Raw genomic sequence first — 27259 nt, 5'->3', positions numbered from 1 at the left:
AAAAAAAAACAAATTCTGTGGAACTCAGTTTTTTTGTTCAGTGCAATCAATGTGGGTCAAACCTTGGTATAGACAGATAGATTGAGGGTGAGGGTGAGTAAATTATGGGGTAATTTTTGGGTGAACTAGCCCTTTAAATCGCCTAGTGGTTAATGGATCTACTTGTTGAACGCAATTAGCAGTGTGTCTATTGGGTAGTAAACATGACATTTCAAGCAGTGTGACTTCATCTAAAACTATTTGAAGCACTGTGGAACTACATTTAATATTTGTTCTTCTATAATTAACTTGTCATACAAGTTATTTTAGGCACTTTAAAAGAGATTGGATGAACTCCTCAGCCAATAACACACTCTCTCACTCCACCTGCCCCAGCCAATCATGTTAACGCATATTAAATTCTACGGTAGTCAGGTATCAGGTTAAATGTACCAACACACATGCTTTGTTCAAAGTACAAACAGTACAAAGCCAGAATACTGAAGCAGCTCTGAGTTTAATTCAGTGCATTTATTTGGATTCACACAGGTATACATTTTAAGGCTGCCGGTTGCACAGCATTATTGAGTTTGGAACGTCTCATTAATGCAAACATCATATTAGCGCATCAGAATGCATTTATTTCCACTGTTTCTTTTCATAGTCCCACTTATTAGAGAATCCGTGGACGGGGTTCACTCTCATATCTATCATCCTCTGCGTCTGCTTGTCGATCCACTCTTGAGAGAAAGTGTGCGGAACATCACCATACACTGCCAAAACATAATTGGTGACATGAAGAAAGAATTTAGAGAAATTCTAGATTAAATACATTGTCATCATTGAATCACCCCAAATCTGTGAGTATAAAATTAGTTTATTTGTTCTGTTGAACACAGAAGAAGATATTTTGAAGAATGTTGATAACCCAGACAGTTGACGGTTGCCATTGACTTTTTTCCTACTATGGAAGTCAATGGCTGCCATCAACTGTCTGGTTATCAACATTCTTCAAAATATCTTCTTCTGTGTTCAACAGAACAAATTGAGGGTGAGTAAATGATGACAAAATGTTCATTTTTGGGGTGAACTATCCCTTTAAGGGACAACAAACTATTCCGAAATGCCCTTAATGTATTAACGGTATGTATTCATATATTTCACAGAATAACCAAACAAACTCTGATAAAACTCTTGTAAATCGTTCAATTAAAAAAGCGGAAAAGATGTCGCTGTGGAAGACACAGTTATTGTGCGAAATCCCCTCAGTGGAACTGTAGACCTGTCAGCAGAAAAAAACCCAGATAGTCAGCAGTTAAGTGTCCTAACAGAGGGCAGCACCTGCCAGCTCAGACTCTTCTGCTGGGGTTTTATCCTCCAGGCGAAGAGCAGGCGACAAAAAAATAAACAAATTAGAGAAAACTATTGTGTCTGCACAACATGCACACACAAACCTGGTTCATGTAAAAATGGAGCAAATAAATATGCAAATCCACTCGGTCAAAAAAAGGTTGCAGTGGTGGAGCCTATATTATTTTATAACTAAATTATAAGAATGATGCACTGAAAATTGGTTTACAGTAGAGTTCAAAAGTCCAAAAAATGCATCTATTGTTAATTTTTATAATATTAACAGCATATCAAAATAAATTTGAATTCAAAACATATATATATCTATCTATAGATAGATATATATGCAGTATATACATACACATATTTCTATTTTTAGATATTTCTATTTTATATATAACATTTTTATGACATTTTCATAATTTTCTCTGAAATGTCACTTTGGTTTTCATTGTAATTTTACATTAAACATGCAAAAGTTCTGATGTCATTTATCTTTCTTTCATTCTTACATCACAAAAATCATCTGTTTTAACAGGGGTGCGTATGTATAGGCAAATTTCTTACACTGCTATAATAATACTTCTTTTAAAATCGTAAAACTTTCTGTTTGTCTCCAGGTTCAAATTTTTAATCCCAGTTTTTCGATTTGGACTCTGTATATCTGGTATTTGGTTAATATAATGTCATTTTTCCAAGGGCATCTCCCCACCTCCCCTCAAGGCAGACGGTATAGTTTCTACCACATGAACACATCAAAAAGATTATGGAAAACAGTTCATTTTTTTTGCCAGGTGGAGTCTGTGCACCTGCCCTGCAGGAATGTGAAGGAAATTCTTTTCAGTTATTTGGGCAGTCGTGGGGCAGAGATGCCTGCAAAAACCTGCGACATGACTGTATCTCAGGTGGCTCTCCTGTAAAAAAAATGAATCCCGACAACTGCCGAAGTCAACCTCAAATGAGTCTTAATGAGTTAGAAGAACAGCGCCCAAGAGCAGAGTTGTTCAAGTCACAACATGAGCCAGACAGTGTGGGAAATACCCAGCGCTCAACCGACAACTGACTTTTGGACTTCTGTATACCTTTCTCACTTTGACTACTCCCCCCCCCCAAGGATCCTCACCAAACTTTTGTTCTCACAGTTTCTCTGTTTTCTTCCCTCCTTGCATTATTTTCCTCTACTGTGTCTCTCCTGAGGTGATGTAGCATTGACTTCCTTCCTCAAAGACCTGGGGCTTCTGAGACCGAGATTGAGGAGACTCGTCTGCTTCCGACAAGAACTCACTCACACACTTATGCAAACACACAACCACACAATGCACACTCATTCTGTTTTAAACATGTCAACTGTTTCCCATCTGTCTTATACACACAGCCTTGGAATTCTTCCTATCATTTGTGAAGAAGTTCAGCTGGGTCTAAAGGGATTCCTGAACTGAAGCCGAGGCTCAAACACGTAAATCTTCCCCCTCTTTTCTGCTCCTTTAAACTGCTGACTGCAAAACACAACCAAGTCCAATTATTTCAGCCGAGTGAATGCAGGGGGAGTGTGTGCTGCAGGTAAAAAGGCACAACTGAATCCTCCATCTGACACGTTAAAGTCAGAGCGATCTGTACTCTGAGATCTGATGGTCACATTAGAGGAAAGGGATACAAATGATAAGGCAAAAAGAACAAAATCCAAGTGGAAATGCTAAGCGAGGTTTTGAGCCTTAATTTAGCAGAAGCCAATACGTTATGTTGATTTTGGATTCTGATTGGACGAATAAATAAATCATCAACACAATTAAATCCACCCGGATCTCACATCAAAGTGTATCCAGAGCGTATCAGTAATGATGAAATGCCTGAAATTCAAGCATTTAAAGCTTTCCCGCCAATCAAAAACCATTAAAGTCCGCATAAAACGGAGGTTGCGATAGTCTTTTCTTTCCTGTTGTGATGTATATTGAGTGAAACAGCTTTTCAAACAAGAAAAAATGTAGGGCGGGACTTGATTTTGTCCATTGGGAATTTATTGGTTGTTGGTTCGTTTTTTCGTTTGCTAATGCTGTGATCTCATGTGATTGACAGGTTGTCTCGCCCTCACGCCAGTAAACGCATCATCAGAGAATAGATGTTGTTGCAAGAGGGAAGGGAAGTTATTTTGATTAAAGATTATGAGGGCACATAGACTTTAAAAAGAAGTGCATACTGCAATATTCCCCCCAAAAAAAGAATTGTTCATTTTGATTTCATGGTGACTTTAAGCATCATTTAGACTAGAGGATGTATATGTATATATATATTCATATATAAACCCACCATAGACACGCTGCCACCAGACCAGCAGCCCTGTGAAGCCAAGGAAGAAGAACATGCCCCCGAGGACAGTCATCCACTCTTTGGAGCCTTTCTTCATCTCTGGAAACGACAGCTCATGTGTGAGTCTGTATACTGCAAAGAAAGAGACACCACACACAGACTGAATCTTAATAGTTGGATTTAGTAGTTTGCCCTGCTTGCATGCACACGGAGGGCAAGGTTTGCCACTATTCAACTCAAACAGCTGGACAACGCTGCCATCTGGTGGTAAAGAACGTTATAAACCTGAGGCTAAATGAGCGTCATTAGCATATCTGGCATTAGCATTATAATTCCCAAGACTCATGACCCATTTACTATATTAATAATTTAGCCTTGAGGGATCTTACCCAGGTAAAAAATAATCTATTATACATCACAAAGGAATATAAAACTGCAAATAAATATTATATGAATTAAATGAATAGATATATTTCTTATATAGATTTAAAATCTAATATAAAAAATATAAAAAATAAGAATATTTAAAAAAAGAAATATCACTATATTTATGCCAGACAGACTGATATGGGGTGGCTTGTTGCTCCATCTGAAATTCCTTCTGAATCCTCGTAACATTAAAAGCAAGTAACTAATACCTATAAAGAAAACTGATCAGTTTCCGCCAAGTGTTCGATCAGCATTCAAAGGATCCTAAAGGATCTGAATCAGTTCTATTGGTAGCTAGTGAGCGAGTGTGTGTGTGTGTGTGTGTGTGTGTGTGTGATGTGTGCCCTTGTTTATATTACATTGTGGGGACCAAATGTCCCCATAAGAATAGTAAAACCTGAGATCACCTACATTGTGGGGACCAGCCAGCGGTCCCCACTTTTCAAAAGGCTTATAAATCACACAGAATGAGTTATTTTGAGAAAGTAAAAATGCAGAATGTTTCCTGTGATGGGTAGGTTTAGGGGTAGGGTTAGTGTAAGGGGATAGAATATACAGTTTGTACGGTATAAAAACCATTACGTCTATGGAGAGTCCCCACAAAGATAGTGAACCAGACATGTGTGTGTGTGTGTGTGTGTGTGTGTGTGTGTGTGTGTGTGTGTGTGTGTGTGTGTGTGTGTGTGTGTGTGTGTGTGTGTGTGTGTGTGTGTGTGTGTGTGTGTGTGTGTGTGTGTGTGTGTAAAAGTAATACAAAAGGTAATAGAAGAGAATATGATATATAATAAAATCGGATATAATACTTTTAAAAATAGATAATGTGATAATATGATAATGTCCTCTATTGTTCAAAAGTTTGGGGTCTGTAAGATTTTTTAAATGTTTTTGAAAGAAGTATCTTATGCTCAACAAGGCTGAATTAAGTTGATTACAAATATGCAGTAATATTGTAATATATTTTAAAATGTACTTTACTCGTGTGATGGCTCCAGGATTTTCAGCATCATTAGTCCAGTTTTCAGTGTCACACGATCCTTCAGAAATTATATGCTGGTTTGATGTCTAAAATACCATTCATATTGTATAATAATAATAATATAAGTATGAATATAAGTATAGTCAATGTTGAAAACAGTTGTGGTGCTTAATATTTTTGTGAAAACTGCCATTCTTGGATTAATTCTCTGATGAACACTTATTTAAAAATGTTTTTTTTATTTTTTTTATAACAATGTGAAATATGTTTTTTAATTATTTAATGTGCCCATTTGTGGGGGTGGGGGTGTAGGGGTGGGGTGGGGGGGGGGGTATTATTTCTTTTAAAAAAAACTAAAAAACATATTGACCCCAAACATTTGAATGGTTCTGTATATCATATTTTCCTTACAGTACCTACTTCTACTTTGAGTAAAAATGATATATGAGTATGTTTATACAGCTACTGTAAAGATAAATGTGGTCTTTCAGCTGAGTAACAGTTTCCTCCACACCCAGGTTCAAAGTCTAGCCTCCACTTGTTTAAGGTTGTTGGTAGATTAAAAAAAGCAAAAAGTTAGCCTTAGCCCTGCAGATTTACTGGCTAGTTTCTCCTCCTTGGTGAGCTGGGTCCACGGTCCCTTCTCTTTTTCTTTGAGTTTCTTCTGTTCAGCACTCAGATTTCTGACAAATGGAACATCTGGCAATGGAGTGTCCAGACGGTTGTTGTACTGAGGAGCGGAGCAATCAAGCACATCGACATCTGAGGACAAACAAGAACAGTCAAAGAACAATAGATAGATAGATAGATAGATAGATAGATAGATAGATAGATAGATAGATAGATAGATAGATAGATAGATAGATAGATAGATAGATAGATAGATAGATAGATAGATAGATAGATAGATAGATCACCGTGAGTATGTGCAGCCCAGGCACCAGATGAAGTTGACACCCTCCTCCAGAATCCAGACTGCAGTCCCCGCACCAGTGCACGTGAAGCCAGCATCTAAAAACAATGGGTATGAATTGGCCGGAGTCATGGACAACTCATTAAGCTTCCAGGAAAGTCACACAGGGATCGGCTTGACAATGGTTGAGTCTCAAAACCTAACTGTATAGGAGCTAACTTTCTGCTCTTTTACCACAGTCTCCACCAAGTCCAAAAGTATTGATGCAACACACTGATTATATCAGATATGATCACAATTCATTGTGTTCTAATTTAGAATGAACTTAATGATGATATTAGTAACTGACATATATATATATAAAAATTAGGTTACACATAGAGATTGTACTCAGAAATAGCTGTTTTGATGAAATGCTATCATTAAAAAGTTTGGGGCTGGTAAGACTTATTTTTGTCTCGCTCACTCAGCTGCATTTATTTGATCATTAATGCAGTAAAACAGTAATATTATTACAATTTATCATAATTATTTTCTATTTTAATATATTTAAAAATGTAATCTATTCATGTGATGGCAAAGCTGAATTTTCAGCATCTTCAGTGTCACACGATCCTTCAGAAATCATCATTTCTAATATGCCTATTTGGTACTTAAGTAACATTTCTTATTATTATCACAGCTGAAAATGATAGGCTACATATAGCTATAGAAAGTTCAAAAGAACAGCAAGTCTTTATTGCTTCTAACAAAAAAGTGACCATAATAAATCATGTACTGTTTGTTTGTTAAAAGTTTGGGGTCAGTAAGATAAAAAAAAAAAAATTAAAAAAAAATTCCCAGATGAAGATACATTCTATCTTACTGACCCAAAACCTTTGAAATGTGATAGAAGTGTCAATGGCATTTCCTTGACTTTTTAAGATTTTAGTTTGATTCATTTCCATAATATACCAAAATCTAATTTTTAAAAGTCCAATTTTTCAAGATTTGCCATTACAGTATTATTGTAGCCGTAATATTGGAGTTAGGGATGCCTAAAGAGCATTCTAAATGACCACATATGTGACTGACTGCTCAACCTTCACTTGTGATGCCCAGATATGCAGTCAAGGCACTGAAGGCAGCCAGTTCACTGGAGACACAGCCAATGATCTTAAATGGAGCTTTTGCGAAAGCGCGTCTGCAAGGTTAATACATGCAAATGTGAATGTGAAATGCCGTTGCTCATGACGTCCGACACAGATATTAAAAGAGGCAGCTAAATGCTTATGATTGTAAATGATCACATTTCATATCAATGCACCTGCAACATAAATATAAATGAGCAGGTTTCCAGCTAGAGTCGGAGATGTGGACTATGTGCTGTCTGTCACGTAGTGTGGAATATTCTGCAGCCGCTAAAATTACTTCACGGGGGGCGTGACATCAATATCGAGCAAAGTGAAACAATACAAATCTAAATATAAAATCATCACGCGCGCATTCTTTCAATATCTGCAAACGCCAAAAAAATTTGTAGTGATCTACTGCTCATGCAAACATTCCGAGATAGGTATTTATATAATAATATATAGTATTAAATGCGATGACATTAATTATTCGTCCACACACAACAGGTTATTTCAAGTTCAAAATGTTGTAAATAGACCTAGGCTATTTTAGGAAGATTACACATTATCCAAAAGCGAGGATTATCATTAGCCTATCATTTTAAATTAAATAGGCTGTATATGTAAACATTGCGTAGTTCCAGTTAAGGACATAATTTGCATGGTTTACCCTCATTCGAGAGGAACTTTTTAACTCTAATTTTGTAGTTAATCTCACATGCACATCTGGAATAAAGCGTTTGCAGCATCAGTGAGTATTTATATTTACTCTATTTAGTACTAAAAACTAAATGCATATGAATTTACCTTGAGAAATGATGGTCTGAGCTTGTCGACAAGAAGTTGCCTACGTGCTCTGTCTTTATGGTTTCATGGATCAGTTAGAAACGGGTGGATTGTGAGTCAGGTGCTATCAGCCAAATGAACCAATGAGCGCGAGTCAGGAACAGGCTCGCCAGAAGCGCACATGAGCGCGCGCACCAAGCCATTGCTACAGGTTGATTCTGACTGACGCGATTTTTTTTCGTAGACTTGTATTTCATCTAGGACTAGGATTCCCTTCAAGGAAGGTGGCACATCATTTTGTCCAGCATGTTGTAGTCTCGACGTATGCTTTTGACTTCCGTTTATATGTTGCGTTACTAACAGCAGAGCGAACTATGCGACTGCTAAGGGCCCCGCCGCCACTAGGGGGCCCCCAAACTATGGTCCTACATACATTCGCATCACATGTTAACTCAGCGCTAGAGTTAACTCACGGGACACTGCACTTATTTGCAATCACAAAAGTGAAAGTAATCTTCTTGTTAGAAGCGTGCAGGTCTTAACAGGACAGTAGCCTACATGGATAGTTAAAGGGATAGTTCACCCAAAAATGAAAATTCTGCCATTATTTACTCAATCTCAATGTCTCAATTTGTATCTCCATGTATCAATATCCTATTTTGTGTTCAGATACTGTTTATCTAAAGTGATTTAGTTCATTGTTCTGCACATTTGCACGTATTATTTTTATTTTTACCAAAAGCAATTAAAGTGGTTAACTACAGTAAATGCATTGTCTGCTGGTTTGTTTAGTACAGCACATTGAGTATACCACTTAGTACTGTAAACTTTGAATATTAAAGTACAAATTAAGACCTGGCCACTCTTCTGGGTTTGCTATACTGTTACAATTTGACAAACATGTAAGCAACACGCAGCTACAGCTAATATAAATTGATAATGGGTGTTTTGTAGTCTACGAATAATCAAGCATTGACAATTTTCAATCATATTGGGCCAGCCCTGACTAACAGGGAAAGAAATATAGTGATTTAACCATATATAACCGTATAAAGCAGACAGTATCATGTTGGAAACGTGAATTATGAGCCAAATGATCGACATGACATCAAAACTTATCTGAAAAATCTGTTGTAGTCTGCATGCCCTAAACAATCTACTTCCCTCTGGGTTTTTTTTTTTTTTTTTTTTTTTGCAAGTAAAAGGCTTTTTAAAAATGTCCACATTCGGTTCATGGTCTCATTTATTTACATTATAATGTAACAGAATTTCATCTTAACTTTTGGCCATATAAAATAACAGTATATTTTTGCTCAGTTTGGGCCATCGTCTATAAAATGTATGTTTTTTCTTCCTCGATTGTGAGTGAGCTCCATATTCATAAGCATGGTGTATCAAATATGATACAAAACCTAAAATACATTTACAAACTTTTTTAAAAAAAAAGTTAATTGTTCCATTAAAAAAAATATATATATATACTTTAACGACATCCTGGAGCCACAAGGTACTGTCAGGACAAATGTTACGTTGGCAACTTCACTTTTTAGTAGGCTACCTACAGCAAGTAGGCCTATTTCCTTATGTCGGGTTTTAGGCGCGACTAGCAGGTCATGTGACCTGACACGCCTACAACTAGCAGTTGAATCCTGGAAGGATTTCCCCATTCCACCCGCGACAGCCAGTTAAAAATGATTCTAATTTTAACTGTTAATTAATTATTCGAATTGTAATACTTTATTAACATTTTATTTATATTTATAAGCAAACAGTACTTTGTGACAAACTCACAAACAGACATTTTAGCCTACTGCCATTTGAGGTAGGTCGGCAATTTATGTCAGGTTCATGGGAGATACGACTGAACAGATATATGGGAAAACTAAAATTAATAGGCAAATTCTTAAACAAATGCTTACATTTTTTTCCCCAGTATATAGTAAACACCAAAACACATGTTGTAGCAGGCTACAAGAGCAGCATCTCCCTCTTATTTTTACACATTTTTATGAATCATCTTAGGCTAATACAAGAAAAGTTTCAAAGACATTGTTTTTCTTTTTTATTATTTAACTGTAAAATAAAAATTAATCTAAAGTATGATTATCCATTAGCATTCTCATGCTAATGTTGTGCATTTATCTCTGGACATCACTCTCATGACAACAGCACTAACATATATCTGCAAAACAAATAACCAGAACTTAAAATGATAATGTGAAGTATTACAAACAACACTGAATACACAGAAAAATATACCTTTCTCTGGCACTTGTAGATTCTTCAGACAGAAGCTCTGTGTGCGTGTACAGTACAATTGATACAAACAAGAATCGGTCGCCTCATGGACAGGAAAAAAAAAAAAAGTGGGATTTTAAGGTTGAATCACTTTTCAACATCAAGTTTTACTGCATAGGGGCTTAATAGTTCTTTCCATCTCACACTTAGATATCACTTTCAAAAATACAAAAGTGTTAAATATAAATAAATAAACATTTGAATTATCATTTACAGCATCATTTCAAAAACATCAAGAAAATAATGAACACCCAAAGTGAGGAAATGTAGAGCTCTTCAGTAAATGCATTTAGTGACGCACTAAAACAGCAAAAAGGGGCTTTTGGTTTTTGTAACAACTGTGACATTCGCTTTGATACAACATTCAATTAATCTTGTTCTGTTGGCAACCAGTAGTGGGCGATAACTGCTGGACAGAAGGCACCATAGACAGATAGAGAGGAAACCATTTCTGTCTGCATTTACAAAGGGATTGTGGAGACTAAACGAAATCAACAACAGTTCCTAAATTCAGGAGGTGTAGTCAAAAGTAGAAATATGCGCGCTGGGCTCATACGGCACAAGCTGAAAATCGTATGTACACAAGGAGCAAACAGTCCTAACATGCATTGAATACTGAGATTATTACTGAATGCCCTGCAAACGCGCAGACACCCCCCTCCCAAAAGAGGCGATTATGGTACAGTCCATAGTCTGTGCGCAGACCACTGTTCAGGAACCAGATGGCGTAGTTTTAGGTCTAGCTAAAAGTATAGTTATCATAGTGTGCGTGCAGAAGCTTTGTGTGATATAATAGGCAGAGTTCACAGTGTCCTTCTGAATAAGAGATGATCCACCTTATTCGCCTCATGCGACCACTACGTTCATCCATATATTAAATGATAGAGCAATTAACCAGTCTGTGTACCCTTTCTTTTGCCTTCTAACAGCACTCATCTAGGTCAAGTTTCTCGGTTTCTCTCTTTCATTCAGAGATGTGGCTCAAACTTGTTGTCTCCAGTCTCTGCCAGCAACGTCACATGGCCCAGCAATCTCAGCACGCATCACTCCGTCTCTGCTTCGCTGTCCTTCCTGGTCATACCTGCAAAGGTAAAAGAGCAGACAACATGTAAACGAGAGGTCTCTTTTTAGTTGCAGTACTGCCTATAACCACTAGTAGGCAGTTCATTAACATGCATCTTCAACCAGAGCTGCTCGGAGATCGGCCCTTCTGACAAATTTAGTTCCTACGTCTTTGATTTGCAGGTTCAGAGTGTTTTATCTAAATTGAACATTGACTCTGCAGCAGGGTCAGAACTTTTCCATTTAAGGGTTAGTTCATCCAAAAATGAAAATTCTGTCATTAATTACTCACTCATGTCGTTCCAAACCCATAGGACTTTCATTCATCTTCAAAACCCAAATGAAGATATTTTAGATGAGTTTTCTATCCCTCGACTGAAAGACTATTGACCCACCTATTGCTTTCCCTGGGAACCGAACCCATGACCTTGGCAGTGCAAGCGCCAACGCTCTACTGTTTGAGCTACAGGAAAGTATAGTAAATGGCAGCTCAAACCTCATTGGTTCTTGCGGAAGCTCAAACATGCTGGGGTGACACGAGAATGAACCTCATTGGTTCTCGTGCATCAAGCAAGCACGTATGAGCCTCCGTTTACCAAATTTGAGTGCTGTCTATTACTACAGTTGTAATAAATTTAGTTTAATTGTAATGGGGCATTTTTTTGCCCCCTTATCTTGAATTTGGGGGGGCATTATTGTTATTTTTTGCCTCAAGCTTCCGTTCATTTCTGACCCTGCTCTGCGGGAAGGTCCATCTCCAGAAGCAGGACTGTACACCAGGGCAGAATATCTTTTGATCCATGCATACTATTTGCAATATTAGCAGCATCACATCTGCTACTTAGAATTCATAACACTCTTCACAGCAGCAATTAATATTCAGTGTTATAAATTCACAGACAACAAGACAGGCACCCAGCACACAGCGACCTCAAGAAGCAAATTCAGAAAGTTAAGAGTTTCCTGACAAAATAGAGAGAAGTGTATTATATCCCACCATCTGATTTGGATTTAGATGTCTGTCATACCAAGATGTGCAACATATTCCATCGGTTATACAGGTCTGTATATTTCCATAAGTTTACACACCCCTTGCAGAATATAAAATTGTTACATTTAAACACTGATCAGCGAACGTACATACAGCACTCGAATGTAGTAAACGGAAGCTCAAGCATTCTAGCTTGACACGCGAGAACCAATGAGGTTCATTCTTGCGTAACACTAAACACATCTGAGCTTCTTCAAGAACCAGTGTTTTTTTTTTCTCAGGTCAAGCAAGTACGGTTGAACTTCCGTTTACCATATTTGAGTGCTCTGTGTACGTTAGCTGATCAATGTTTATATGCAAATAAAAGCCTAAATTAAATCTGTTCATCATATGAAGCGATCATGTCTTTTAGGAAGACTTGGATTAAACTCTATGGATTTCTTTTACAATGTTTTTATGAACATTTTGAAGCAATGGAGGGACAGAAACCTCTCTCTTAAAATCTCTCATTAAAAAATATCTTCCAATAATTAATGAAATACTAATTATTCCAAAATGGTTTGGAACAACATGATGGTGAGTAAATGATGACAGAATTTTAGTTTTTTTGGTGAACTATCCCTTTTAACATCTTGCATATTCTGCAAATGGTTTGCAAACTTATAAGCAGAACTATATAATGGTTCTTCTGTAAAAACCTACGGCGTTATGTGTGTTGTGTGCATGTGTTGAGAGGACAGAGTGAGTGGTTGAGTTGAAATACTGCAGGACACTCTCCATCAGCAGATGGGCAGCTCTGCAGTGGCTCTGATGTCCTGCAAGTGTCATTCATTAATCAAAATCATATGCGGTGAAATGTGGACACACACACACACACACACACACACACACACACACACACGCAGGCCATCCTTTGTCAACTGCCCTCTAGAATCAAAGCTAATCATGTTTGGTTCTGTGTTGGAAACAGAAAGAGCAAGTTAGCACATGCCATCGGCGCACACATCATGAGCCAGGCAGTGGTCATGCATCGTCTCGGTGACCCCAGCAGCGGCAGCAGTGGCGGTGTGTCAGGCAACCTATGCATGAAGTACCTGTGGTTTGGGCGAGAGAGGTTGAGAAGAGGAGGGTCCTGCTGGAAATGAGCTTTAGGAATGCTGAGCATTTATACCTGCGGGGTTAAGAACGAGCGCCTGGAGGATGTCCGACAGAGAGACGATGCCCACAATGCTGCCGTTCTCATCCACCACCACCAGCCTGTGCACCTGATTGAGAACAGAGACATCAGCTTCTAGAGGAGACAATATCCTCTGTAGTTACCTAGAGTAGCTCTAAAATACTGAGAAGCAAGAGGGGAGGACCACGATATAAAATATCTCCTCTATAGTGAATTAGAGCAGCTATAGAATATCTAGGGTATCTATTACCCAGTTGCTCTAGAATCTCTTTTCTATAGTGATCTAAAGCAACTATACAATATCTATTACCAAAAGATGCTCTTATTGCCAAGAGCGACTGTAAAATATAAGTGTAAGTGCTAATAATAATAATAATAAATTGAGCAATTCTAAGAGGCCCGAGCACCAGAATATATGTTTCCAAGAGCAGCTGTAAAATATACATATTACCGAGAGCAACTAAAAAATATTTCCTCTATAAGGAGTTAGAGCAACTGTTGAATGTTACCAGAGCAGATGTATAATATCTATTACAAAGAGCTGCTCTAGAATACATTATCAAGAACAACTCAACATTTACCTCTATAAAGACAAAGACTAGCTGTAGAATAAATCTATCTAGAATATCTATAGTGAACAAAAGCAGCTATAGAAAAGAAAAGAGCGACACTAGAATATCACCATTATGAAGAGCTGGAGGAACTTTTGAAAATCTGCAAAAACTAAAGCTCCTGCATATCTATTATCAAGATCTGCTTTAGAATACATTACCAAGAGCAAGGGCAACAGTTGAATTTCTGTTTCCAAAAGAAGCTATAATGCAGTATCCGTTTTTGTCAAACAGCGACCCCTAGAGTCGCTGTGGAGTACTTGTATTTAACGTTACTGTCGTAAATACCACTCATGCAGAGCCGTCTCTGCACTCACGGCCTGATATATTAAAGGAACACGCCTACTTTTTGGGACTTTAGCTTATTCACCGTATCCCCCAGAGTTAGATAAGTCCAAAGTCCTAAGCGCAAAGACTGGAGGTTTCACGGCACGGAGATGAAAAATGGTATGTATGGACTTATCTAACTCTGGGGGATACGGTGAATAAGCTAAAGTCCCAAAAAGTCGGCGTGTTCCTTTAAGGTACAAATCTTGCATAGTGTGCCTTTAATATCTATTAACCAAGAGCAACTAGCACAGCTCTAGAATACCTAAAACTGAGCAGATTTTGGTGTCAATGTTGCAGATATATGAAGACAAAAAGGAAGACACTCAGCTCACCTCAGCCTTGACTATCCGATCTACTATTGTTTCCAGTGTCTCTAATCTGTTGCATTTCATGACCCCTTCAAAGTACTGTGACCTGTGCATCAGCGCCTGCGTCACGCTAATGTCCAGGTTGTTGTATGTCTTTTCAGCAGCAAGATTCTACAAATACACACACACACACACACACACACACACACACAAAGATAATGAATGTCTGGTGTATAGGCCAATCGTTTTTGCTCAATTAACAATAAAATAAATACATAATATACTTACAATGACATCAAATTTGGAATAAATATCTACAACTTTTCCTGAAAGTGGAAAAAACAAAGAAAAAAGTCATTAAGTTTTAAATGAGTAAATTTCCTAACTGTAAGAGTATCGAGTGCAACAGTTTGGTTTCTGAAGTAAAAACCAGATTCATTTTCTCCATAGGGTAATTCATTTTTAAACTCTTAAACCTTTTTGACAGCCTTACTGTGAGCTACGAGGTTGTTAATCAGTGGTATTTGCTTCTGTTGAAGCTGTCAGGCTACATTTTTCAACTTACTATTTAAATAATCATGTTTAACAGTGGAAACTACATTACCCTAGCCTGGGTTTCCCCATGCTGCCTTGTGCGCAGCGCGATTTTATTCACGCTACTAGGCAGCCTGGATTCCATGGACCAGATTTTCGCCTCAGCGAGGGAACCAATCACAGAACGGGGAGGGAGCAGCAAGACGATGACGACGTCTATGCGACACACCGAAGCAGTTTGTTTATATCTATGGATCCAACATGGCCACCAAGTTACCTTTCGATGCAGCCTTAGATAGTGTTCTAAGTAGTTTAGAACGCAAGTTTATTTCGTCTTCTTCCTCGTCGAATTTCTGTCGCTCTACATACGTCATCTGGTATAATTGAAACGATTGGATATGAGCTACTTACAGGGGCATTTGATAGACATTCGTAGCGCCCAATAAACGGCTCTGGGCATTCGTAAACCACGCCTCAAATACGAGAAAATGAACATGTGGTTCCCAGACCACGTCTCAATGAGAAAGAGGTCTGACGTTAGCCAGGCTAACATTACCCATGATGCTGTACAGAAAATTCCACAGGAGAGTCAAAACAAGCAAAACGTGCAACGCGAATGACTTAATCGAGTAGGCCTCCCTATTTGTATATGCATCCATCTTTTGCAATAAACTTAAAATATATTGTTTTTATATATATATATATATATATATAATCAACATTTTTAAATAAGTAGTTTTATATTCCTCCATTGTTTTTAATTTGATTATGCTGTTCGCAATGGTTCATGGGATTGTAGTTCTTTCCCTCACTAAAGACATCAAGTACACAGTCTTTTTTGTCCAATTTTCAAATACTTTTTTGCTTCAAATCAAAGTTTGTAATGTTATGATTCACCTCGTAGCTGGTTGACTTGGTTCATGGCTTATAATGCTTTGACAAATACTTTTTAAAATCTCTATGGGAGAAATGAATGGAAAAAATTCTTCCGGAACCAACGTTTCTGAAAAAAGTGGGTGGACACTGTTGCACTCTTTTGGAATACTTAATATCTGTCTTTTTTTCTCTTGAATCATACCCGACTCATCCACCACAGGCAGTGCTGACACTCTCCTCTCCACAAAGATGCAGAGTGCTTTGATGATTGGCGTGTCGGGGTGAATGAAGGCGATGTTGCTGTAGGTCCCGATGCTCAGCTCCTCCAGTGTCTGCTTCATAAAGGCAGGCTTTGGCATCTCACAGACCTGAGACACACAAACAAATAGTATAAAAAACATATAGTAATTATAGGAATTATATTGGCTGCTTTGCCTTTGGCAAACAAAAACACTTTCTAAGAATTCTTAGTACATAAAGTACATTTTATTTTCCCTTCCAGTGCAACGTAAAAGCTGTATTGCTCAGACATCAACATCTCTCTTTCAAAGTCTTTATATGACATTGACATTTTCCTGAGAGATGGAAGCAGTTTACACTGCTGAAGCATATATAAGGCCATGGAATTGTGATCAGATAGATTGCAAAAATCTAGGGACTTTTCTCAACCTCTTCATCTGTTCTACCCCTCCCTTCCTCTGCACTTTTTCATCCTATTCATTCTGTTCCTTCCTCATTCATTCTAGAGGAAATGACTGTGCACTTTGTTACAGCATCGGTTAAACCCCAAACCGCGCCCAACCCCCCCCCAAAAAATGTATACACAGAATAAATATATTGATGAACTTACAAACAGCTGAAGGAATTTCAGGATCCTTTTGTGCGTCAAAATGTAAAGTGCATTTCCACTGACAGGGTCGATGACGGGCAACCGGTGGATCTTGTTTTTGATCAGTGAATACACAGCATCAAATATGCTGAAACACACATGATATAGAGGACAGAGAAAGTCAATTTCACTGCAGTGACCTGAGGAACACAAGGGCAACTTCAGAGGACCCTGATAAAATTCAGAGTTTCGCTCTTCCAAGACGACGTGCACTGAATAATTTAATACAGCACATTACTTACAGGAAAGGGCAATATATGAGAGGAAAAAGGGTTGTGGTTTACTAAAGGAACTACTGTGGCGGTTCACTACACTAATGTACTGTCAAAAGCTGCAGGGGAAAGACACAAGTCCTCTTCAATATATAAGATGACCCTACAGACTTTCCATTGTAAGGCAAAGAATAACACAGAAATGAACTGCTCTTACCTTGCATCTGGAGATATGTTCACTAAAGGCTTAAATGTTTCTTGTAGATAGAGCTCTGTTATAAAAAAATAAATGAATAAATAAAACATCTAGAAAACAAACCAGTAAGCACTGGGGAAAACACCTGTGAAAATGTCTTACCTCTCCACGTCTCAATTTTATGCTCCTCAAGCTCATAGATTTGTACCTGAACAAAAACAAGAGACTATTACTCAAATTACAAACATTCACATTGTATAAGAATAGTAATAATAACTGAATCAATTGAAAAATGTATATTATCATTATTATAATATTTAAATTATATTACATAAAATGATTATAAATAATTAGCATACAAGTGCATTTAAATATCTAAATTATGTAGATATTTATATAGGTTTTATATACCTATTATATAGGTTACATATAATAGCAATATGTAACTGTAGGTTGCAGATGAGCATATTTTATAATGAATAATACTTTACAATAAGGTCACATTTGTTAACATTAGTTAATGTATTAACTAACATGAGCTACTTTTGTTACAGTATTTATTCATCTTTGTCAATGTTAGTTAATAAAAAATACAGTTGTTCACTGTTTGTTCATGTTAGTTCACAGTGCATTAACTTATAAACCTTATTGTAAAGTGTTACCCTAAACTCTTGAGCCATTGTGACATTAACATCCTGAGAAAATGTTAACTTTTCCTGCAACATAAACACAGACGAGGTCCAAAAAGCCTGATTCCTGAAACTGGGAAAAGGAGATATAGGAGTGTAGTCCTGACTCTTAAGAGCAAAAACACTGACTGAGTGAAAGTGAGACACAGAAACAGCAGGCTTCCCACAGGAGCACCAATTAAAGATCCGCACCACACTGCTGATGTAGGGTAACGTCTAAACCCGCATGACTAATCATGAAAGCACGGCTGATCAGAGGATGCACAGGCTCCTGTTCCATATGTTAGCTAATGATTACCGTGTGCATGTGTGTGTGCACCTTTCAGTGCGTGATAATGACCGATGGGAGATGAAAATGGGTTAATGCTGAAGCTCACGATTTCTTGGAGGCGGTGGGGAGAAATGCTGGGAAGAGTGTGTTAGCGAGTGTGTGCCAGTCCTTAAAGGAGACATATTCTACCATTAGATATATAAAGACGTTTTAGCTTTAAGACTTCTGTGCATAAATTATCTCTGTCATGATTGGCTTAACTCTTTGGATAGTTTCACAGTTCTATGCATTGTGTATTAGGTCAGGCTAAATTGCTTAATACTGAATGGATGTTAATATATAAATATTGGTGTGAATTACCTGTTCTTCCAGTTCACTTCAAGTAAAATAGAAATTTGAAATGAAATGTTGCATTCATTAATAATATACACTACCATTCAAATAATTGGGGTCAGTAATTTTATTCAGCAATCATGCTGGAATGTGGTAAATCGTAGTAAATCATCTTAGAAACATGGTAAATCTTGGTAAATAATGTTAAAACGTGGTATATCATGGTATATCATGGTATCACAACATGTTAATTGTGTTAGCATCTACCCAGTGGCGAGTTTTGCCACTGCAAGCACCACTTCACATTTTCTTCAGGAAATGTACATTCTATACCAAAAGTAAAGACATTTATATTAATGTTACAAAAGTTTTCTATTTCAAATAAAATGCTGTTCTGTTGTCAACATTGATAATAATATAACAGTAATAATTACATTGATAATAATAAGAAATGTTTCTTGAGCAGCAAATCAGCATGTCAGAATGATTTCTGGAGGATCAGGTGACACTGAAGACTGGAGTAATGATGCTGAAAATTCAGTTTTGCATCACAGAAATAAATTACATTTTGAAATATATTAAAATAGAAAACACGTGATAATTACGTTTTTACTGTATTTTTGATCCCTACAAACAGCGCACTCTTCAAAACACATCCTGCCAATTGAGAAACACATGGACATGTGTGGAATTGTTAGTCTATTTGAGATCATCGTCAGTATGTAACATACGCACACAAAGATAAATAATTAAGCCACAGCTGTGCTTTCCCTGTAAGCGGAGGAAGAAGCTTTACATCATTCTCAACTACTTCCTGTCTCTGCAGAATAGAACTGATGGGGCGTTTCGTTCCCAAATAAATGAGAGAGGATGTTGCTTTTATTCAAAGTGATTAGTGGTTTCTTTGTTCTTGAATAAATTCACAAGACTCTATGAATACTGATGAGCAGGAAGAGAAGTTGTACAGCGGATTTGAGGCTGTGAATTATATAGTAAGCAACTTTTTGCAAACAATGAAGTGTTTCTGGAATGTTCGACTCTGCCACGTCTGTGTTCAGGATCACACTGAGAACAGGAGTCAGAGCAGTGCAAGTTATTTTAAATGGCGTGAGGTTCACAAAATGCTCATGGCTATCAAAGGCCCATTTGCCAGCCAGAAAAGGTAAATACAGCGCCTTATACTGTACACTTGATATCAGTGAAGTACTAAGAAACCAGGCAATAAAATAGAATAAAACAAAATGTCACTTATACATACATATATACACATACATACATATACACATACACACACATATACATACACACACACACATACACACATATATATACAGTGCTATGCATAAGTGAATACACCCATGCTAAAGTTGACTAAAAAATCATCTTTTGGAAATTGAACTTAATGCCTTAATTTAAAAAATTAGGAAAAATCCAACCTTTAAGGACACCAATTTTCTTTGTGAATGAATAATGTATCGTAAATAAATGAATGTTCTTCCTTAAAATACATGGTGCATAAGTGTGTACACCCCTATGTTAAATTCCCATAGAGGCAGGCAGATTTTTATTTTTAAGTATTTAAAAAAAAATTTTTTTAGGATACTATGCATCCTGATAAAGTTCCCTTGGCCTTTGGAATTAAAATAGCCCCACATCATCACATAGCCTTCACCATACCTAGAGATTGGCATGGGGTACTTTCCATAAGATCATCTCTCAATGCAAATCAAACCAGCAATTAGGCTAACTGAAATAAAACCATGCCAATCTCTAGGTATGGTGAAGGCTATGTGATGATGTGGGGCTATTTTAATTCCAAAGGCCAAGGGAACTTTATCAGGATGCATAGTATCCTAAAAAAAATAAAAAAAAAACTTAAAAATAAAAATCTGCCTGCCTCTATGGGAATTTAAAGGGATACTCCACTTTTTTCGGAAATATGCTCATTTTACATCTCCCCCAGAGTTAAACAGTTGAGTTTTACCGTTTTAGAATCCATTCAGCCGAACTCCGGCTCTGACGGTACCACTTTTAGCATAGCTTAGCACAGATCATTGATTCTGATTAGTCCAGTAGCATTTCTTTCAAAATGACCAAAGAGTTTCAATATTTTTCCTATTTAAAAGTTGACTCTTCTGTAGTTAAACCGTGTACTAAGATCGACGGAAAATGAAAAGTTGCGATTTTCTAAGCCTATATGGCTAGGAACTACTCTCATTCCGGCGTAATAATCAAGGAACTGTGCGGCTGTACCATGGGTGCAACAGGCGTAGTGATATGACGCAGCGCCTAAAAATAGGTCTAATAGGTTAGACAAACTTAGTCCCGGTCACGTTGGAAGAAGTTACCGAGCTGGGGACTATTTTCAGGCGCTGCGTCATATCATTACGCCTGCTGCACTCATGGTACGGCCGCACAGTTCCTTGATTATTACGCTGGAATGAGAGTAGTTCCTAGCCATATCAGCCTAGAAAATCGCAACTTTTCATTTTCCGTCGATCTTAGTACACGGTTTAACTACAGAAGAGTCAAGTTTTAAATAGGAAAAATATTGAAACTCTTTGGTCATTTTGAAAGAAATGCTACTGGACTCATCAGAATCAATGATCTGTGCTAAGCTATGCTAAAAGTGGTACCGTCAGAACCGGAGTTCGTCTGAATGGATTCTAAAACGGTAAAACTCAACTGTTTAACTCTGGGGGAGATGTAAAATGAGCTTATTTCCGAAAAAAGTGGAGTATCCCTTTAACATAGGGGTGTACACACTTATGCACCATGTATTTTAAGGAAGAACATTTATTTATTTACGATACATTATTCATTCACAAAGAAAATTGGTGTCCTTAAAGGTTGGATTTTTCCTATTTTTTTCAAATTAAGGCATTAAGTTCAATTTCCAAAATATGATTTTTTATTCCTCTTTTTAGTCAACTTTAGCATGGGTGTATTCACTTTTGCATAGCACTGTATATATATATATATATATATATATATATATATATATATATCTCATAATGTGATTTACCCCCCACTTTTAAGTCTTTTACTACAATGAAAGGTTCGATTTTTGCGAATTTTTTTAATTAAAAATCAAAATATTTTTTTTATACCCATCTTTGATCATATTTACCAGGGGTGCCAATACTTCGGGCCACAACTGTTTGTGTGTGTGTGTGTGTATATAAAATAATCCAATTTTATTCATACTATATATATATATTAGTATGAATAAAATTTGATTTCTTAACACAATGGAATATGAAATTGTCAGTGTGTTTAGGGCCTAAGAGTTCAGTTTTTCTGCTGAAAACTAGAAAAAAATAACACAAGAAAGAGTGCATTACGTACCATGGGTGATTTGTAGTATCTGTGAAGTATGTTGATGAAGTCTGTGATGGTTAGCATGCCTGCAGAGAAACAAGAAAGACATATTAAGACTCAAGTATGAAAGGGAAGTATCTCTGAACTCTCTAGTCTTCATTTGAACCAGTAATAAACAGTAAAAACAGATGGCATGGGTTTCCCTTCACCAAGTACAGTGGAGCTCATTCAGAAGGGAGGTTCTCCATGAGGTGTGGCGTTATGCCAGCCATGAGCTAAAACAGATCTCGTATAACACCTTAACACAATACATAAACATGATACCGGAGGAGACAGTAGGTCAACATCAATGTTCTGTGTCCTAGAGAAGAGTCACATGGCTGATGTCTGTTAACTGAGACGGCAGTATTTACAACATTACATAAACCCTGGCAGCCGACTTCTGGACACTGTGGCTAAATCAGTTGGCGGAAGAAAGAGAGAGTTTCTGAGACGCTCACACCACCACAGTGTAATCACTCTCTTGATTAAAAGGCGATGAAGAGTTCAGGGCGTATTTTTATCTGCTCCTGTCAAGCCGGCCCACATTGTGGCCTCAGTCTTAATCAGCAAGAGAAGAAATGAGGGATTGTGGGGCTTTAGGACTTGAGGGATGGTAAAGTGTCCATCGAATGCGCACTTCAGAATCTCGGCGAAGTAGTAGGTCATTCGGGGACTTTTCGCTTACTGATTTTTAAATACTATGTATTCGGACATGCTACTCTTTTGGCGTAGTGTTTTTTGCAAACAGGGAAGTATTACATTTTGGACGCAGCGCTGGTCTGGATGGTGTTGGTCTAAAAAATGTACTTTATATTGTAAGCCCTAGAGTTGGTAGGTCTGATTTCATATTTGTACACTGGTGTGTTTAAACCAAGTGATTCGCAAAATGTGTAATGAATCATTTTGACTGGTTCAAAACCGGTTCAAAAGAACAATCAGCACACAAATCTCACATCACTAGTTCATGAAGCTTCATAAAGGAAGTGCGCTGTCCTCAGCTGACAGTGTGGATTTACAGAACAGCATCAAATTCTCCTGATCACCATGCAAATTAAAAAATTTTCAGCTGAAGAGGTTTCTGTAAGCAAGTGCTGGAGCCGTTGTGGTGATTGAATTAAGCTGACAGAGACTCCTGAAAGAGCTCTCAGAGGTGAGCGGTTTCAAAACCCTGCTAATTAATATCAGGGTGAGTAGACGATGACAGAATTTCATTTTTATGTGAACTAATAACTGTATTTGTGCCCGAGCCTACATGAAGGTAAGTGACTCAGCACTTCAGACGCACTCAAACGGCCCTTTATCAACACTGAGAGGCTTACGGTAGACCAGCACAGATCAGCCGCCTGGGGAGAACAAGCAAATCTACCGAAACATCAACAGCTGGCCACATAAAGCAGGAAATATGAGGCTTTATGAGGTTGAGATTACATTTATAAATGCATCATATTTATCAGATATCTGACACAGTCTTTACAGAGGCTTGATAAAGACTGTAGTATGGTGTTTGGGTGAGCTGTATCCTGCAGGCTGTCTGTTATCTCTCTAGAGAGGACAGATACTGTCCCTGGATACCTCAGAGGACGACCATTTACAGTTGGATATTCGATATTTAGTGGGGTCACATTGCATGGTGTGTTGCGGATCAGTCTGAGTCACTCGTGAGTTTCCTCTCCCGGTGACTCATTCATTCTCTGGGGTTGGTGTTGAGAGGTTATCCCAGCATGACTCCTTCATAATGAAAAGACAAGCTTTATAAGATGAAGACACTTAAACTGGGTTATAGAGATTTTTTTAGATCCAGGACTAAATGATTTTACCACCCGTGCTGATGTAATTTAGGACTCGTCTCTCTTTTTTATTAATTTTTTCAGTCTCTTAAAGGAACAGTTCGCACAAAAATAGAATTACTTTGATCATTTCCTCACCTTTATTTCAAATAAAAATGGGTTATGGCATTAAATTAAATTTAATGCCATTAAAATTTAAATGCTTCTTTATGTTTCACAAAAGAAAGCAAGTAATACATGTTTGAAATGACATAAGGCTGTGTAAATGGCAGAATTTTAATTTCTGGGTGAATAATACCTTTAAAGACAACATGATATTAAAGGTTTTGGGAAGAAATGAACTATTTTATTCAGTAAGGATGCATTGAACCGATCAAAAAAGAAATCAAGACTTTTACATTATTACAAAAATGTATTTTATTTAAATAATTGAATTTATATTTCAAATAAATGCTGTTGTTTTCAACTTTCTATTCATTAAAGAATCTGAAAAAATGTAACATGGTATAACAAGAAATTATAAAGCAGTACAACTGTTTTCAGCATTGAAAAAAGATTTCTTTTTTTTTTTCTTGAGCAGCAAATCATCATATTAGAAAGATTTCTGAAGGATCATGTGACACTGAAAACTGGAGTAACGCTGAAAATTCAGCTTTGCATCACAGGAATAACTTGCATTTTAAAATACAATAAAATAGACATAGCTATTTTAATTTGTAATAATTCTTCATAATATCACTGTTCTTACTGTTTAGTGAGCTGCAAAAGAGACATCTTTCAAAAAGATTTAAAAAAAAACCTACCAACCCCAACATTTGCCGAACGGTATTTTAAATATAAATAAATAGCGAGAGTGTAATTTTCACCACACTATTTCTTTGAAAGGAAATGTTTCCTCCTGACTGCTAATTCTGCTTAACTCATAGAAACCATTATTTCACTTCTAGTGGAGCCAGAGGCGAATGCTGAGACTCTGGTCAGCACACGCTTCTATTTTGAGCAGGTTTTGTCATGGTAACAGATAAGACTCTAAATCAGAGGACCGCTGAGTGCTCTGGAGGGTGACAGGAAGGATCATCTCCAGTCTGAATCTCTTCTAGGGCCACAGAGATCTGGATGTATACGTTACACTCCCTTAGAGAGTCGGCCAAAGAGCAGCTCCACTTACAAGCCTCGGTTTAAAAAGCCGTAGATAAGGAAAACGCTCTTGGAAACTGATAAGACGACAGTAACCAAAGGGTACTAAGAATTTTAATACCTTTAAGAGCTTTTACCATCAAAGATCAGGCTGTTGTTCGTACAAAATGGATTCCTGTCACTCGTATCAAAATGTGGCGGTTTTTGCACTCATTATCATTCCATACTTGATACTTACCCACAAAACTTTGTTTCTTGGTCTCCCACAGAGGGGCTGCTCGGACCCCATTGGCCACCAAGGCAAAAAAGGCCTTTTTAACCTAAACAGAAAAGGACAGAAACATATTTTATGTTACATCTAAAATCTATTTCTTTCCACACCAATAAGCAGTGACAAGCAGAGGGCGCTGTTTACTCCAAGCAAAAAATGATTTGCCTCGAAAGGTGTGTCCAAGTATGCAGTATGCACACAAGTATGGAACTAATTACACCTTTGAAGACCTTCCTCAGATATACACTGGATTTCAACCAAACCATGTTCATTCCCGTCTAAGCATTCAGCCACAGACATAATACGTTTACGGTAGAATTCATGAGAAATTTCATATGGAAAATCGACAGGTATTGCTTTTTTTATCCAGCTATACATATTATTCAAAATTTTCAAGACTAGTGTCCAATAAACAATTCTACTTTTAGACACGATAACAATATGCATTGTGGATAGTTTAACAATAGTGTTAAATCCGATCAAATTATTACTTTTGTTTAAAATATATTGCTTAAAATATCCACAATAGATTTAAAAAATACTACAAATAATGATATAAAATTGCAATAGTAATACTATTAATTAATACTACTACAATTATTATTAATAAAATGCTCAATGCATGTGATAATGATGATTAGATGAAGAAGAAGAAAAAGAAAAAGAAAAAGAAGAATTTAAATATCCACAATGCATTTAACAATATTACTACCATTATAATAATAATAATAAAGTATCACCACAAATTCATTTATTTTCATTTTAGTTTTGGGTTAATATTCATTTTAAAGCTTTGCATTTTTCCTTAATAATGAATGGGTATTATTTAAAATGTAATTATATAAATAATGAATTAAATAATTTGCTTTAAAAATAGGAATATCTGTAAAAACATATTGCAAACCAATTATCTCTATGGAAAGCAAATAAATTCTGAAGCTATTTTGAATTATATATATACACACACACACACAAGTCTTGACACGCAAAGCTGGGGCCACACTTTGATCCAGGAACTCTTATCTTCAAGCACAACTATCTCGTCGCCATAGACCCTCCATTGCATGGTATGATAACTTCTCAACTCAAGCACATAACCTGAGGTGAGAGACCAGGCCTGTATGGACCTGTAGAGTCTGTGAATATTTAATTCCAAGCCTTTAACAAAACTCTGTTCTACGCTTTGGCTGGCACTGATTATAACAGGCATACATCCAAATCCTAAATGACCGGAAACCATATGTAATCCTGTGGAATTCTTCAATCAAAAGTGTTGTAATCATTAGCACTAGCTAAAGGCATCAGCAAAGCCTTTCTCGTCTAGGAATAAATTCCGCCAAGGAGGATTTGGGCGGGCCGATCCTTTCAAACACCGTCGATACTGCCATGGAGCTAAACAAAGCATTAATCATGGCGTCTCACAGGCATTCTTAAATAAATCATGTGAGCCTCTTTTCTCCCTCCTTGGGTGATGTTCCAGCCCAATCGGAGATTATTAAACATTAATCGAGTCATGGCATGGAACATAATGAGACGTTCCCCTAGGCTGGCCCTTCTGGAGTATGGAAACTGTTCTGAACTGGGTGGCAGGGTTCGACAGCTAGTGTATCAATGCTATGAGTCAGTGATCAAGAACATAGACTTGGATCTTCTGTCCAAAACAATCCCGCTGCAGCCGGCAATGCTAAGGCCATTCATCTAGAATTTATCATCAAATATTTACACATATCGACGTATTGACCCCGTGGGTCCCTGCACCACTATTGAACTTTACAAGCAGACCGCACTGATGCTGATGGAGGGGTTTATGACAGCGCGTGCAATACTGGATAGGACTGGAAACATGTGCTGATCACACAGTATGTGATATGTGTAAAGCGCTGTGTGGACTCTACTGGGAGAACAGCAGTAGAAAAACGTCAATATATATGGTATAACAAACCACTGTGAAAAGAAACGAGACAGATCAAGACAGACAGAGTCAAACAGGGTGAAAAGAAGCAGGATTATAGATATGAAACTGACTCCTTTCTAAAAGCTGCAGCATTTTGATTGGCTTGGAGAACCATGTGATC

General features: G+C 37.3%; 2 protein-coding genes across 6 annotated transcripts in view; both read right to left on the bottom strand.

Annotated features, from left to right (window-relative positions):
• Nucleotides 1-477: 477 nt before the first annotated feature.
• cox4i1l (cytochrome c oxidase subunit 4I1, like) lies at nt 478-8175 on the bottom strand. The gene is made up of 5 exons (XM_084398702.1): nt 7871-8175; nt 5956-6049; nt 5639-5800; nt 3634-3765; nt 478-752 (listed from the first exon to the last, which is right to left on the bottom strand). The coding sequence occupies exons 2-5, from the start codon at nt 6047-6049 to the stop codon at nt 619-621; spliced, it is 522 nt and encodes a 173-aa protein (XP_084254828.1). The 5' UTR covers nt 7871-8175; the 3' UTR covers nt 478-618.
• A 1721-nt stretch (nt 8176-9896) lies between these two features.
• prkag2a (protein kinase, AMP-activated, gamma 2 non-catalytic subunit a) overlaps nt 9897-27259 on the bottom strand; it is a 64143-nt gene continuing 46780 nt past the window's right edge. For 3 of the 5 annotated variants that reach the window (XM_084398385.1, XM_084398386.1, XM_084398387.1), the window contains 10 exons: nt 25152-25233; nt 21975-22033; nt 17496-17541; nt 17355-17409; nt 16887-17013; nt 16239-16404; nt 14915-14952; nt 14651-14797; nt 13372-13465; nt 9897-11228 (listed from right to left, as the gene is read on the bottom strand). In XM_084398385.1, the coding sequence (XP_084254511.1) occupies nt 11191-11228; nt 13372-13465; nt 14651-14797; nt 14915-14952; nt 16239-16404; nt 16887-17013; nt 17355-17409; nt 17496-17541; nt 21975-22033; nt 25152-25233 (852 nt within the window). In that variant the 3' untranslated portion in view covers nt 9897-11190. Of the gene's footprint in view, nt 11229-13294; nt 13466-14650; nt 14798-14914; nt 14953-16238; nt 16405-16886; nt 17014-17354; nt 17410-17495; nt 17542-21974; nt 22034-25151; nt 25234-27259 lie in introns of all 5 variants that reach the window. The other 2 variants (XR_014626106.1, XR_014626105.1) reach the window with 2 other exon arrangements.

The sequence above is a fragment of the Rutilus rutilus genome, assembly GCF_951802725.1.
Source record: "Rutilus rutilus genome assembly, chromosome: 24".
In the NCBI taxonomy this organism is placed as follows: domain Eukaryota; kingdom Metazoa; phylum Chordata; class Actinopteri; order Cypriniformes; family Leuciscidae; genus Rutilus; species Rutilus rutilus.
The sequence above is the reverse complement of the archived record's forward strand: the minus strand, read 5'-3'. Positions and strand labels throughout refer to the sequence as shown.

What these genes read in the sequence shown, in the direction of transcription:
- cox4i1l (XM_084398702.1), bottom strand. Translation starts at nt 6,049, where the DNA reads ATGCTGGCTTCACGTGCACTGGTGCGGGGACTGCAGTCTGGATTCTGG. An exon ending in CAAGGAGGAGAAACTAGCCA is followed by an intron (nt 3,766 to 5,638) that starts GTAAATCTGCAG and finishes CTTTCTTTGCAG; the next exon opens with TATACAGACTCACACATGAG. An exon ending in CTGGTGGCAGCGTGTCTATG is followed by an intron (nt 753 to 3,633) that starts GTGGGTTTATAT and finishes ATGTTTTGGCAG; the next exon opens with TGTATGGTGATGTTCCGCAC.